Source organism: Macaca nemestrina, chromosome 10, assembly GCF_043159975.1.
Source record: "Macaca nemestrina isolate mMacNem1 chromosome 10, mMacNem.hap1, whole genome shotgun sequence".
Lineage (NCBI taxonomy): Eukaryota > Metazoa > Chordata > Mammalia > Primates > Cercopithecidae > Macaca > Macaca nemestrina.
Genome location: NC_092134.1, coordinates 89,286,782 through 89,302,892, shown reverse-complemented (window position 1 = coordinate 89,302,892; position 16,111 = coordinate 89,286,782). Strand labels below are relative to the sequence as shown.

Below are 16,111 nucleotides of genomic sequence, written 5' to 3'. Positions count from 1 at the left end.
TTTTTGAACAAGGGGCTCCATGTTTTCTTTTCTGCTAGGCCTCTCAAATCATGTACCTGGTCCTGTTGGCACCAATAAGAATATCAAACTACTGTCCAGGTTGAAATATCATGGTCATGCAAGGAGGTGATGCATAAGCCTAATTTGGGCAGATATGAAGTGCTAAAGAAAGGACCTGGGGTTGGTATAGATATTATTTGGGAATCTGGGTGGAGATATTATTTGGGAATTTTGGTGGAGTTGAAGAAAAAACATGGACAGAGAAATACGTAGTATTACATAAATTTGTGACTCTAAGCTTGCCTGTCAGTAAACTGTTGGGGATAGAATCCTGTGTCCAGTCAGCATCATTGTTCAGTCACATAGTTACATGCCTGCAATGCTCCTCTCCTTTTCTACTCATGCTGTCATTGCTACATAGAGGAGATCCTGGATAGGAAAAGGCCAAGGCTCTGTCTCCTGTTGTGGCCAGTGAGTAGGATTGCAGGGTCTCTTATGCCTTCTATTGGGATATCTGACTGTTTGCATTGCTTCTCCTGTCCTTGCTATCATCTTTCATCTTTATCCCCTCAACAGAGTGGGCCTACCGAGAGAAGGCGCATTAAACCAGTCATCAGGAATCACATCAGGGATTTCAGCTAACTGGGGACTGGAAAGAGGAAGGAGATTTCCAAGCTACAGGCTGGGTTGGACTTGGGGGCTGGTGTGGAGGAGCAGAGAATGGCCCAGAAGAGAGGGAGTAGGGCTCCTTTGGTGTGATAAAATGGTGGAAAGGGAGTTCCATCCATGCCAGTGGGACTCACTGTCAGAATGACTGTTGTCCAGACAAAGTCATCAGAGCTGAGTTGTCTGGAGGGAATATTGAGTATATTGTGTTGGCTCTGAATTTCTGATTATTTCACCAGCTCCCATTTCGTCAGGGCATATTCCCCTCAGTTCCTTTATCATGTGGAATAGCAGCCCCTTGATTTCAGTTGGACACAGATTCAATTTCTAGAATTGTCACTGTATAGATGGGGGAGACCTTAGGTAGGTTACTTTACCTCTCTGAGATGTGTGCATATTTTCTCATTTTATAAAACAGATAAAACACATATTCATAGTATTACTGTGATGATTAAATAAGAAAATATGTCAAATGTGGAGCACAAAACAGATCCCAAATGATTTGGATCTATTATTAATATAATCAGCATCATAACTGTTATTCAAACAGGGAAGAGCTAAAGATATACCAAACCAACTAATACAAAAATCCGTGGAGATTAAGTTGAAAAGAAAGCCAACTGCTATTCATTTACATAGTCAATATATCATTGTTATTTATTTATTTATTTCCTGGTTCTTATTGTTATTTTGTGTGTACAGATGTAATTAATTCTATATTTTAAAATTGAAAATATATATCTGAATAGTGAACCCTGGAGCTGTTAGATTATCTTTCAGGGTTCTGTAAATAGGATTATAATTAGGGACAGTGTAATCTCTTATCCTTCACAAAGGCTGCTTATTTTACTTTGATAGAAACAGAATCTTCTGGACCTGCAAGAAATCTTACAGATCATCTACTAAAATTTCCTCTTTTAACAAATGAAGAAATTGTGATCTGTTAAACTATGTCTTTTAAAGTATTGAATTATTTTCCCCTGAAGTTTTATTAGTTTGAAACAAATAAAATCATTTTATTTGTTTAATTTGGTTACCTTTAAGTAAGTTAATTTAAATCATTTCAATCTAAGTCTTAACTGGGAAACAAAACTTCTAGTATTGTATCCCCTGCTTTCCTTTTATTAAGCTCTTGAAATGATTATTTTGAACAGAATGCGTGGTACTATACTTAATTTATAAATGCTGTGTTGCTTTCCACGTGCCGTGTTCTACAAAGTGGATTGAATTAATTTACCTATATAACTTTCTGTTAGGCAGGGACCTAGACCCAACATGGCGGTACCACCTGACATGGCGGGCCCCTTGTCGGGACTTACCCACTGGGACTTCCTGCTAGGACTTTTCAGCTCCCGAAAAGCACCCTGAGCCCGCCAAAACTCCCCGCTCTGCGCAAACTCCTGGACAAGTCATTCCTCAGAAATCGAAACCTAACTCAGGAAACCGAAACCTACAGACCCCGCCTACCTCGCCCTATAAAAGGCCCCTGATACCTGCCCCAGGCGCGACTTCCTCGGCCCTCCTCCTGGGGAGAACTGGTGAACCTCACCGGCGAGCCCAATAAAGGCTACCTCTGTTCTTATCTGCCTCATGTCTTCTTGCTCGGCTCCTCATTACATTACACTTTCTGTTCCTGCACAGTGATGCTTTTTCTGTGTGAGTTGTTCATAAATCAGATAAATGTGGTTCTTTCATCCTGCTTCAAAATATACAATGTGGTTGCTCATAATCTCCTCCTCAAAAATACACAGGAAACATGCAGCACACACAATACTCAACGAAGAGTCTTTCTCTCTCTCACTCTTGTTCTTGTTCTCCTTCTCACCCTCTTTTTCCTTTTCCCAATAAGAAAAGTACTCAATGGGTCCATTTGTCTTTTAGACTCTTGCACATAATGTGCGATCCCGTGGTATAGGCAGCAGGACATGCTTTGTTCCTTGTTCCCCAGACTGTCTCACTTCAGCATATGTTGCCAAGTTGTACCTCGTTGTGTCAAATGTGGCCTGACCAATTCCCTTCAGAACACAATTTGAGTCAGCAGAGTGATTTCAGAGTTGAGTGCTTCCTCTGAATGTGGATTTTAACTGATGAATTTTCCAACACAGGGGAAAAGATGCCATAGGCCAAAATATCAGTAAAATCTTCAGCTAACTGAAGTGGCATAATGGTTGTCTCTTTGCAAGTGGTTGTATGAAGTAAGCATATTATTGAAAATAATGCTTTTCTGAGGGATGCCCGATGAGAAAAGATAATTTTTCTAGGCCATGAATTAGTTTTAACCACCTTTTTTCCTGATAAGGACATTTACTTTTTATTTGTTTAGACAACTAAATAGAATTAATTTGTAAATCTTCTCCCCCATAATTTCTATTATATCTGCATTTACACACACACACACGTGGAGCAAATTAGTTAAAAGCATTCTTTTTCCCATTGTCTAATCTTCCACTGAAATCAATCCTACCTATACTGTAACCTTTTATTACATGGCGAATAGTTTTCTAGATTAAAAGTTTGGAGTTTTTCCCACAGGTAACAGATTCTGGAAGGACTTCAAATGCCATGCACTTTTAACCTCTACTTAGGGTACATAGATGTAGAAATAAATATGAGTGCCAGAAAATTCACAGACTGTGCTAGAATCATACAAATCTCAGGTATGTTTCCAAGAATACTCTAGGGTTGAAAGGTACTTAAGCTTTCAGTATTCACAGAGGACAAAGGCATGGATTGTAAAGTTTGATGGAGTGTGCATCTTCAAACTTTCGGAGATGTATGTTTAATTCTTTTCTGTGAAAGTTAACAGCTAATAGACCCATTTAACCCATTCTCCAGGGCTTCTGTTATACAATGATTTTCTATTTAAGCAAACAATACATCAGTTTCTTTATAATAGCCACATGTTGAAAGAAAGCCACCCATTCAGTAAAATAGGAATGAGGTAGTTATTTTAACAGCTATGAAAACTTGAATCAAGTTGTCTGGGTACTTTAGCTGAATTGATAATGGAGGAAATTAGGCAGTGCAAGCTGCTCTTTTCTGAGTGCCTGTACTGTCCCTCCATTATTAATCACAACATGGCCATTGACATTCCTGTCAGATCCACTTCAGAGACCAGATTGCTGGTCTGTGTCACTCCATGTGAGAATACATTCTGGAACCTGCGTTTTATGTTCCCAGAGAAGTGCTGAGCATTCTTTTGCAAGTAGCATCCTTCTTTCCCTGAGGGCTTAATCTGTCAACTTTTCCCAATTTAGGAAAGTGCAGCTGCCTTATGGAATAGAAAGTCATTCACTCGTCCACTCACTTACTCATTCCTTTGACAATTTTTTACACATTTGCTATGTTCCAAACACTGTACCAGGTACTTGAAACATAAAAGATGACTAAGACCTAGTCCTTGCCTTCAAGTTACTCACAATCTAGCAGAAGAGAAAGACAAAAAATCAGCCAATTTGCCATATGCAAAGTATACCTGATGTAGCCAGGAAAGGCAAAGATGGCTCATTTGCAAATTTCAGTTCGAGGAAGTGAAATACAGAATGGGTCGTCAGAGAAGTGGCCAGTTAATGGACTGTGTTTTCAATGAATTCTGTTCTTATCCAAAGCATATGCCCATATCATTGATATTTTATTAAATATCTTCCAATTATTTTCTCTTTCAGAAGTAATTAATTGCTGGGAACAGCCTGTCTTCATTAGGAAAAACTTGTCTCACATACTCTTTAATTTTTAATTTTTGTGAGTACATACTAGGTATATATCTTTATCACAATCTAGCAAAGGAGAAAAACAAAAATCAGCCAACTTGCCATATGCAAACTATATATATTATGGGGTACATGAGACATTTTGATGCAGGCATGCAATGCATAATAATCATATCATAGAAATTGGATTATCTGTCCCCCCAAGCATTTATCCTTTGTTTTAAACACAGTCCAATTATATTTTTTAGTTATTTCAAAATGCACAATTAAATTATTATTGACTATAATTACCCTGTTTTGCTGTCAAACTAGGTCTTACTCATTCTTTCTAACTATTTTTTGTTGTATCCATTATCCTTCCCATTCTCTGGTAACCATTCCTCTAGTCTCTATCTCTGTGAGTTCAAGTGTTTTGATTTTTAGATCCCACAAATAATTGAGAACATGCAATGTTTGTCTTACTGTGCCTGGCTTATTTCACTTAACATAATGACCCCCAGTTCCATCCATGTTGTTGTAGATGTCAGGATCTCATTGTTTTATGGCTGAATAGTACTCTGAATATTGTGTATATGTGCTGCATTTTCTTTATCCATTTATCTGCTAATGGACACATAAGTTGCTTCCAAATCTTGGCTATTGTGAACACTGCTGCAACAAACATGAGAGTGCAGATATCTCTTTGATATACTGATTTCCTTTCTTTTGGATATATAACCAGCACTGGGATTCCTGGATCATATGGTAGCTCTATTGTTAGATTTTGAGGAGCCTCCAAACTGTTCTCCATAGTGGTTGTACTACTTTACATTCCCACCAACAGTGTACAAGGGTTCCCCTAGTTTCCACATCTTCTCCAGCATTTGCTATCACCTGTCTTTTGAATAAAAACCATTTTAACTGGAGTGAGATAATATCTCATTGTAATTTTGGTTTTCATTTCTCTGATGATCAATGATGTTGAGCACCTTTTCGTATGCCTGTTTGTCACTTGTATGTCTTCTTTTGAGAAATGTCTATACAAATCTTTTGTCTATTTTTTATTGGATTATTAAATTTCCTATAGAGTCATTTGAGCTCTTTATATATTTTGGTTATTAATCCCTTGTCAGATGGGCATTTTGCAAATATTTTCTCACATTCTGTGAGTTATCTCTTCACTTTGTTGATTGTTCCCTTTACTGTGCAGAAGCTTTTTAAATTGATGTGATCCCATTTGTCTATTTTTGCTTTGGTTTCCTATGCTTGCAGGGTATGCTCAAGAAATTTTTTCCCAGACCAATGTCTTGGTGATTGTCCCCAATGTTTTCTTGTATTTGTTTCATAGTTTGAGGTCTTAGATTTAAGCCTTTAATTCATTTTGATTTGATTTTCATATGTAGCGAGAGATAGGGGTCTAGTTTCATTCTTCTGCTGGGACATCCAGTTGTCCCAGCACCATTTATTGAAGAGACTATCTTTTCCCCAGTGTATGTTCTTGGCACATACTCTTTTATTCATTCAAGGCCTACATATATATTCTGATTCATATGGAAATCTGATTTAAGTTACATAGAGAAAATTTCATTACATTTTGCTTGTGGATGTTTGATTAAAAAAAAAAGATTTAAAAACCCAAACCTATTGTGTTTGTCAAAATCCAAGTGAGTTACAGCAATTAGAATATAGTTCAGAATATTTTTGACAACTCTTCCTGAGTGATTTTTGAAAACTGAAATACTTCTGGGATGAGGTTCCCATTCTCTACACAGCATTGGCATTTGACATATGTTAAAAAAAATAAAAGCTGAAATTGCATTTCCCAGCAATTGCCCTCAGTACAGCCTTTATGCATTAGGGGCAGATATGAGGCTGGTGACTAAATGTATCTTCCTTTCATTTGTATTCACTTTTCTTGCCTTTTTCTCTTTTGTTTCTTCTTTAAGACAGACATATATGCATGATAAGTAAAAGTTGTAAAAAGATAAATGCTTGAGGGGATGGACGCCCCATTTTTCATGATGTGATTATTATGCATTGCATGCCTATATCAAAACATCTCATGTACCCCATAAATATATATACCTACTATGTACCCACATTTAAAAAATAATTTTAAAAATTAAAAGAAATTCACTGAGGGGCGGAGCAAGATGGCCGAATAGGAACAGCTCCAGTCTCCAACTCCCAGCGCGAGCGACACAGAAGACCGGTGATTTTGTTATGCCCAGACCGTTTATTCCCCGAAGAAGACCACCAGAGTCCAGAGTCAAAGCTAAGCAGCAAGGATCTTTATTACAGGTTCGAACCTGGAGCTCTCACTTGCTCGTGAAACGAGACGGGCAGGAGAGCTCCCCTACTGAGCTCCGAACAATGTTATATAGTCTAAGGAAAGTAGGCATAGAATCATTATACAAATTAGAGGTATGATTGGCTGGAGTTTGAACAAAGCGATTTGGCAAACTATGATTCGTTCCCGCCATTTCTGATATTTCAGTACAACCCTTGAGGCAGAAGAGCAGTTTTACACAAAGGCAGTTAATTATATTGCATCAGGTTGCACGACCAGTTTATGGCTATCTTGCTTAAACACACCTTGTGACCTGGCTATCTTACTTAAACATTCCTTGTGACCTGGCCTCAGAAAGAGAAACATGTACTTACAGAACTTACAAAACCTCTGGTACGTGCAAAGATTAGAGAGCAGAACAAGGGTGTAGTGGGTGGGGGGCGGGTACACATCTATCTTTGTGTCCTTTCATTTCTCCCTTCTCATAAGTAACTGGATGTCCAATCTTGGATTTCCAGAGTCTTATAATATAGCCTCACTTTCTGGGTGCAGGAGAGGCTGGTGATGGCTACGGAGGACCATTAGTTGGATGGTATCAAACCTTTCTCTGACAAATTGTAAAATTTTATTTACCACACAGGGGCCTATAGTGAATAGAAGTAGTAAAGACATTAGGGGGCCTAAAAGGGGTGCCAGAAGGGAAAACATTGAAGAGCTCCACCAATTGTTAGCGGCTGTAGTGAATTGTTGCTTTTTCATTTCTAAGCTTAGTTCGTGTAGGCGTTGGACTCTTTCCTCAACTAACCCTGACTCATTTATATAGAAACAGCATTCTTCTTTGAGGAACATACAGGTACCTCCTTTCTCAGCCGTGAGTAAGTCTAAGGCTCTGCGGTTTTGAAGGGTGACCTGTGCTAGGGAGGTGAGCTGCCGCTGAAGGGAGGCTAGGGAATAGGCGGAGTCTTCCATAGCAACAGAGAATTGTTGTAACAGCTTGTCGTTTTCTATCATGGAGTGTTGTAGGGCCCCTCCTGCTAACCCCGCTGCGACGACAGAGGTGGTTAAGGATATTCCGGCAATTAGTGGTAGAAAAACTGCTCGTCTATGTCGCGCAGTTTTAGTTGGGGCGGTCCCTGCCCAGCCTATGAACTCTGCCGGGGTTAGCAGTGTCAGTCGGGGAACTAGGGTAACAGGGATACACAACTGTCCGTCAGAGATGCTTTTGGACAGAGTTTTTAACAGAGTCATATTACACCAGAAGAACACACCAGGGGGAGCATATATGGGACTATTAGGGTATGTAGCCGATTGGTTGCAGAGGCTGTTGCTAAATGCCGAATAACAATAGGGGTATTTCTCTTGGTATGGGTCACGGTACAGGGCTACATCGGGTATCGTGACTATCGATGAGTTAAAACCTGTATAGTTTGTGGGAGGGGAGGATAGAGGAACAGCCGTTAATGGTGGTCTTCCTAGGGTTGCACACATAAAGCAAGAGGACAGGTCGCCTAAACCAGTGAGGTTGGCGAATGCTAGCCCTTCCTGTAATAGAGTTAGCCAGGAGAAGGGCTGCAAGTCTTGTGATAACTTGGTTTCTTGCCTGTGGATTTGTGTGTGGATTAAGGGTTGAATCTGGACTAGACTTCTCCACAGATATAAATGGCTACTGGGCCAGGTACTAGTTGATGAGTAATATACTCCCCCATGTTGTGGGGTTGTCCACCGAGAGTCCCATGGGTCTCTAATTATCCAAGTGTAAGTGACGGGAGACTCAGTTTTGTAAAAATACCACCCTTGTCGTTCTCTCCAGTATCGGACAGAGTGCGTCTTACAGTAGCTATATGGGCAACCTGCACTCTGGTGCCACCAATAATTTTTACAATTATATTCAGTTTGATCATATTCAAAACAGATCATGGGTGTTGCTGGTTGGGCAATCTGGAACCTAGTGAAATTGAGGTAAACTATAGTATTACACCCTGAGGGGGGGCAGTCTGCGCTAGCTAGCAGTTTACCCGCTTGGGGGGTTTCCCCGGGGTGAGTTTTGTTTTCATAGAGCCAGAACCTCCAGACATAGGGATTAGACGGCGCAGCAGTGAGGAGAGTCAGATGCATAAGGCATAAAAGCATAGGTAAGCTAGACATGGTTACGGCTATGGGGATGACGGCGCAGGGTTAGCTTTAAGGGATTGTTCTTAGCTTTGTCTATAGTCCATGTAACCGGTGCTCCAGACGGCTCGAGAAGGTCGGATGTTGGGTCCACTGGTTTGACGTGTGTGTAGTGGATCCACGAAGCGATGCCTTCTACTTTGAGAGCGGTGGGAGTAGTCAGGAGTACTTGCAGTGGTCCTTTCCACCTGGGTTGAAGAGTTTCTTGCCGGTGGCGCTTGACTAGGACCCAGTCTCCCGGCTGGAACGGATGAGGCGTCGGCGGAGGTCCTGCCTCGTACAGTTCTCGTAGTCTGGGCCAAATTTCCTGGTGAATTTTCTGTAAGGCTTGTAAGGAGAACAGGAGCTCAGAGACATTTTCAGTTTCAGGTTTGAGTAAGTCATCTTTTAGACTGGGGACCAGGGGTGGGGGTCTGCCATACATGATTTCATATGGTGTGAGGCCTAGTCTGTAAGGGGTATTTCGGGCCCGGAACAGAGCGTAGGGGAGAAGTACTACCCAATTAGCGCCAGTCTCCATGGTCAATTTAGTTAAGGTCTCCTTCAGAGTCCGATTCATCCTTTCTACCTGTCCTGAGCTTTGGGGCCTATAAGCACAATGTAATTTCCAATTTGCCCCCAGAATGGAAGCCAAATCCTGACTTACCTTAGCAACGAAGGCTGGTCCATTGTCTGACCCTATTTGGACGGGAAAGCCATACCTGGGGAGGATTTCTTCCAAAATTTTCTTTGCTACAACCTGAGCAGTTTCTCTCTTAGTTGGGAACGCTTCTGTCCATCCTGAAAAAGTATCTACAAAGACAAGTAAGTACTGATACCCATATTTTCCAGGCTTTATCTCAGTAAAGTCTATTTCCCAATAGATACCAGGCCTAGTTCCTCTACACCTAATTCCTGTGGCGGTCTGGGTTTGGGGGCAAGCGTTGTTTAGTTGGCAGGCTTTGCAATTTGTTGTGACATCGCTGGCCAGTTCAGCTATGCGCCTGATTCTAAACTTGGCGTGCCTGATTAAGTCCATCATTCGCCGGGCACCCAGGTGGGTTGTCCGGTGGATGTGTTCCAACACCTGCCGTCCTAATTTTTCTGGTAGGATGGTTTGGTCATTTATATCAGTCCACCACCCATTTTTAACCTGTTTTAGGGGAAGCGTGTTCATCCATTCGCGATCCTGTTCGGTATAGTCGGGAAAACATGGCAAATTTCGCTGGCCAGGATCGGGGAGCTGGAGCGCGAGGAGCTGACTGGGAGCTTTTGCTATGCTCCTTGCGGTTTGGTCGGCTAAGAAGTTGCCTCGAGCAATTGGCGTAGTTGGTTTCTGATGCCCAGGGCAATGTACAATAGCCAATTTCTTTGGTTTCCACAAAGCAGTTAATAGAGCTAGGATCTCTTGCTTGTTTTTTATTTCTTTGCCTTCGGCTGTTAATAGTCCCCTTTCTCTGTAGATGGCCCCATGTATGTGCGCAGTAGCGAAAGCATAGCGGCTATCCGTGTATACTGTTAGTTTTTTCTCTGCCCCTAGGGTGAGGGCCTGTGTAAGGGCTATCAGTTCGGCTCTTTGGGCCGATGTCCCTGGAGGCAAGGGTTCCGCCCAGATTACCTCAGTCTCTGACGTTACAGCCGCTCCTGCATACTGCTGGCCTTGGTGGACATAGCTGCTGCCATCAGTGAACCAGGTGAGTTCTGTGTCGGGGAGCGGACGATCTTGCAGGTCCTCCCGCACCCCATGAACCTGAGCCAGTATCTCAGTGCACTCATGGGACGGGGCGTCCAAGTCTGGATTTGGCAGCAGTGAAGCAGGGTTTAAAGAGGTTGGGGGCAGAAAAGTTATTCTGAGGGGGTTTAACAGCAGTCCTTGATAGTGGGTGAGCCGGGCGTTACTCATCCATCGGTCCGGCGGCTGCCGGAGGACGCCTTCAATGGCATGCGGGGTTATAACGCGCAACTCTTGCCCCATGATAAGTTTATCAGCGTCTCGGACCATTAGGGCGGTCGCCGCGATTATCCGGAGGCAGGGTGGCCAGCCAGCAGCCACTGAATCTAATTTTTTTGACAAATAGGCAACTGGCCTCTGCCAGGGGCCTAGGTACTGTGTTAACACGGCTTTTGCAACACCCTTACTTTCATCCACGTATAAGTGGAAGGGTTTGGAGACATCAGGGAGCCCCAGTGCGGGGGCTGATAACAAGGCAGTTTTGATTTGCTGAAAGGCCAGCTCAGCCTCTTCCGTCCAATTGAAGGGCTGCCGTTCCTTTGTTGCCTGGTATAGGGGCTTGGCTAACTCAGCAAATCCGGGTATCCATAACCTACAGAACCCTGCCGACCCCAGGAATTCTCTCACTTGCCGTGTTGACTGGGGTCTAGGGATGCGTAGGACTGTTTCCTTTCGGGCTTTGGTTAGCCAGCGTTGCCCCCCTTTTAATAGGTACCCCAGATAAGTTACCTCCGACTTGCAGATCTGAGCCTTTGTTGCTGAGACTCGGTAGCCTAGCTCCCCCAGAGTCTTCAGGAGGTCCTCAGTCCCTCGAACACAAGTTTCCGGGGACCTGGCCGCTATTAAGAGATCATCAACATATTGCAAAAGAGTTATTTCAGGGTGTTGCCGCCGGTACTCACCCAGATCTTCATGAAGGGCTTCATCGAACAGAGTTGGCGAGTTCTTGAACCCTTGTGGCAGTCTGGTCCATGTTAGCTGACCGTTGATGCCCCTCTCAGGATCCGTCCATTGAAATGCAAAGAGTTCTTGACTTTTGGGAGCCAGAGGAAGGCTGAAGAAAGCGTCTTTTAGATCAAGAACGGTATACCACTGTTTTTTGGGATGTAAGGCACTCAGAAGGGTGTATGGATTGGGCACAGTGGGATGTATGTCCATGACCCTTTTATTAACTTCTCTTAAATCCTGTACTGGCCTGTAGTCCGTACTGTTGGGTTTACGAACAGGTAACAGTGGAGTATTCCAGGATGAGTGGCAAGCCCGTAGGACTCCCTGGTCTAGGAGTCGGCGGATATGGGGCGTAATTCCTTCTCTTGCCTCCAGGGGCATAGGATATTGCCGAACCCGAACGGGGTCCGTCCCTGGCTTAACTTCCACAAATATGGCAGGTCGATGTTTAGCTAGCCCCAAGCCCCCAGTTTCTGCCCACGCTTCAGGGAAACGCTGGAGCCAAGAGTCAATTCCCTGATCGGGGGGCTTTTGCTCTTGATGGAGTCGGTACTCATCTTCTAAGGTGACAGTCAGGATAGATATTGGCCTGTTTTGGGAATCAGTTATCTTGGGCCCTTCTGGCTCAAAGTGGATTTGGGCCCCCATCTTTGTCAGCAAGTCCCTCCCTAGTAGAGGGCAGGGGCTCTCTGGGATGACTAGGAAGGAATGGGAGACTTTTCCCGTTCCTAAGTCTACAGTCCTCTGGGTTGTCCAGGGGTATTTTTTGATGCCTGTGGCCCCGTGCACCCAGGATGTTTTCTTAGACATTTTTCCAATTGGTTTGGTTAGGACTGAGCGTTCCGCCCCAGTATCGACCAAGAAGCGAACTGGGGACCCCTCCACTTGCAAAGTTACCCTGGGTTCGGGGAGGGGGTCCGAACCCCGTCCTCCCTAGTCAGAGTCCTGGGTAACGAGTACGGAGGTAGGGTTAGCTGGTCTCCGTTTCTTTGGGCAGTCTTTAATCCAGTGGCCACGTTCCTTGCAATAAGCACACTGATCTTTTTCTAATCCTTGCCTAGGGCCTTGCTTTTTCTGCTTTCTGTTTTGGCCATTTCCTGCCTGGGGGAAAGCTGCTACTAAGACTTTGGTCATTTCTTTGGTTGCCTTGAACTGTTTTTCTTCTGGAGTATCCCTATTATTATAAACTCGCTGGGCCATCTGAAGGAGGTCCTGAATCTGCTTTCCCTCTAAACCTTCTAATTTCTGGAGTTTTCTTTTAATATCTGGTGTTGCCTGGTTTACAAAGGACATTACTACCGCTGCCTGATTTTCCGGTGCTTCCGGGTCCATAGGGGTAAACTGTCTGAAGGCTTCCATTAATCTCTCTAAATACACAGCGGGGCTTTCTGTCTTACCTTGTAACACAGAATATACTTTAGCCAAATTGGTGGGCTTGCGAGCTGCAGCCCGGAGACCCGCCATTAGAGTCTGGCGATAAACGAGCAGTCGTCCCCTACCTTCTGCCGTGTTGTAGTCCCATCTGGGCCGGGTCAAAGGGAAAGCCGCATTAATGAGGTCAGGATTTGCAGTTGGCTGGCCGTCATCTCCTGGAACCAGTTTTCTGGCCTCAACTTGGATTCTTTCCCGCTCCTCCGTTGTGAACAGGATTCGGAGGAGCTGTTGACAGTCATCCCAGGTCGGCTGGTGAGTAAACATGACACTGTCTAACAACGAGGTTAGATCTTTGGGATTATCTGAGAACCGAGCATTTTGGGACTTCCAATTGTATAAATCACTGGTGGAAAAAGGCCAATACATGAGACGGGAGAGCCCGGTATCATCGAGCGATCCTATTTCTCTGAGAGGCAGGGCTACAGTGGAGTCAGGGAGTCGGGAAGCTTGGTCCCGCTGTACGCGGCCTCGTGTTCGGCCGGCCGGCCCCCCCAGGTTACTTTCACTCTCGGCTGCTTCCGCTTCTCGGTTTCCCTCTATGGAAGCACCACCCTGGGGGACTGGGTCCTGCGGGATAAGGTGCTGATATGGTGGGGGAAATGTGGGTTCTAACGTTAGGGGGTCCTGGCTGTCCGGCAGCACAGGGGCCGAGGGAGCAGAGGGAGTCTTTTGTCTTGTAGGTCGCGTTACTAGGACTTTGCAGGGCTCAAGGATGAATGGAGTTATCCAGGGTGGTGGGTTTTCCACAAGATCCTGCCACACTAGAATATAAGGAATTTGATCAGGATGTCCTGACTGCCCTGGCAGGAAAATCTTAGTTTTTACCTTAGTAATAATAGAGAGACAGAAAGTTCCTTCAGAGGGCCACCCTACGCCGAAAGAGGGCCACTCCGAACGGCAGAAAGTAACTAGCTTTCCCTTCTTTAGTTCTACGCTTAAGTTACGCCCCCGAGCCTTCACATCCTTAAAATTGGTAACAAGGAGTGAGAGCGGCGTGCTCTGGTTGTTGCCCATCTTTGGACTGCTTCTACAAAGAGAAGGGGGGACGAAAATGAGTGTGAAGCAGAGGGGAGTATCCGACAGGTCCGGTCCTGGAGGGGGAAGAAAAGGTTTTATGTTTCGTTTTGGGCTTACACTTAACACTTAACAATAACGGACAGACAGTAATAACGATGAGCATTCGCGAGCGCGTGTCGGACTTCCGACCTGAGTCAGACGGGGCAACCAAGGATGGAGGCCCCCAGATGGGCACTGGGGAACGTCTCCCACCAGTCCCGAGTGGCTGTCTTCTAGCGCGTCCGCCAAGACCGTGCCACTTACAGAACAGACCAATACAGATTACAGATTACGGATTTCGCGAAATTTCAGGGAGACAGACAGAGACAAAGACAGAGACAGTGACAAAGCCGGCTTACCTACAGATTAAGATCCGTTGACTTGGGGGTCTGGTGGGCTTGGGGGAAATCCCGGACGAGCCCCCATTTGTTATGCCCAGACCGTTTATTCCCCGAAGAAGACCACCAGAGTCCAGAGTCAAAGCTAAGCAGCAAGGATCTTTATTACAGGTTCGAACCTGGAGCTCTCACTTGCTCGTGAAACGAGACGGGCAGGAGAGCTCCCCTACTGAGCTCCGAACAATGTTATATAGTCTAAGGAAAGTAGGCATAGAATCATTATACAAATTAGAGGTATGATTGGCTGGAGTTTGAACAAAGCGATTTGGCAAACTATGATTGGTTCCCGCCATTTCTGATATTTCAGTACAACCCTTGAGGCAGAAGAGCAGTTTTACACAAAGGCAGTTAATTATATTGCATCAGGTTGCACGACCAGTTTATGGCTATCTTGCTTAAACACACCTTGTGACCTGGCTATCTTACTTAAACATTCCTTGTGACCTGGCCTCAGAAAGAGAAACATGTACTTACAGAACTTACAAAACCTCTGGTACGTGCAAAGATTAGAGAGCAGAACAAGGGTGTAGTGGGTGGGGGGCGGGTACACATCTATCTTTGTGTCCTTTCACTGGCGATGAGCTGCGCTCCTTTGGCGGGGGAGATGTGCTCTTATTTTTTGAATTTCCAGCTTTTCTGCCCTGCTTTTTCCCCATCTTTGTGGTTTTATCTGCCTCTGGTCTTTGATGATGGTGATGTACTGATGGGGTTTTGGTGTAGGTGTCCTTCCTGTTTGATAGTTTTCCTTCTAACAGTCAGGACCCTCAGCTGTAGGTCTGTTGGAGATTGCTTGAGGTCCACTCCAGACCCTGTTTGCCTGGGTATCAGCAGCAGAGGCTGCAGAAGATAGAATATTTCTGAACAGCGAGTGTACCTGTCTGATTCTTGCTTTGGAAGCTTCCTCTCAGGGGTGTACTCCACCCTGTGAGGTGTGGGGTGTCAGACTGCCCCTAGTGGGGGATGTCTCCCAGTTAGGCTACTCAGGGGTCAGGGACCCACTTGAGCAGGCAGTCTGTCCCTTCTCAGATCTCAACCTCCGTGTTGGGAGATCCACTGCTCTCTTCAAAGCTGTCAGACAGAGTCGTTTGCGTCTGCAGAGGTTTCGGCTGCTTTTGTTGTTATCTATGCCCTGTCCCCAGAGGTGGAGTCTACAGAGACAGGCAGGTTTCCTTGAGCTGCTGTGAGCTCCACCCAGTTCGAGCTTCCCAGCAGCTTTGTTTACCTACTTAAGCCTCAGCAGTGGTGGGCGCCCCTCCCCCAGCCTCGCTGCTGCCTTGCTGGTAGATGACAGACTGCTGTGCTAGCAATGAGGGAGGCTCCGTGGGCGTGGGACCCTCCCGGCCGGGTGTGGGATATGATCTCCTGGTGTGCCTGTTTGCTTAAAGCACAGTATTGGGGTGGGAGTTACCCGATTTTCCAGGTGTTGTGTGTCTCAGTTCCCCTGGCTAGGAAAAGGGATTCCCTTCCCCCTTGCGCTTCCCAGGTGAGGCGATGCCTCGCCCTGCTTCAGCTCTCGCTGGTCGGGCTGCAGCAGCTGACCAGCACAGATCGTCCGGCACTCCCCAGTGAGATGAACCCAGTACCTCAGTTGAAAATGCAGAAATTGTTATGCCCAGACCGTTTATTCCCCGAAGAAGACCACCAGAGTCCAGAGTCAAAGCTAAGCAGCAAGGATCTTTATTACAGGTTCGAACCTGGAGCTCTCACTTGCTCGTGAAACGAGACGGGCAGGAGAGCTCCCCTACTGAGC

The 16,111-nt window shown here is 45.0% G+C and overlaps 1 protein-coding gene across 6 annotated transcripts in view; it reads left to right on the top strand.

Annotated features, from left to right (window-relative positions):
• Positions 1-16,111, top strand: part of LOC105470104 (transmembrane protein 117) — a 579,101-nt gene that overhangs the window by 522,559 nt on the left and 40,431 nt on the right. The window contains exon 7 of one of the 6 annotated variants that reach the window (XM_011721859.3): positions 4,332-6,568. The exons of the other annotated variants lie outside the window; for them this stretch is intronic. Coding sequence (XP_011720161.1) covers positions 4,332-4,337 — 6 coding nt within the window. The 3' untranslated portion in view covers positions 4,338-6,568. Of the gene's footprint in view, positions 1-4,331; positions 6,569-16,111 lie in introns of those variants that run through there. 6 annotated transcript variants of the gene reach the window in all.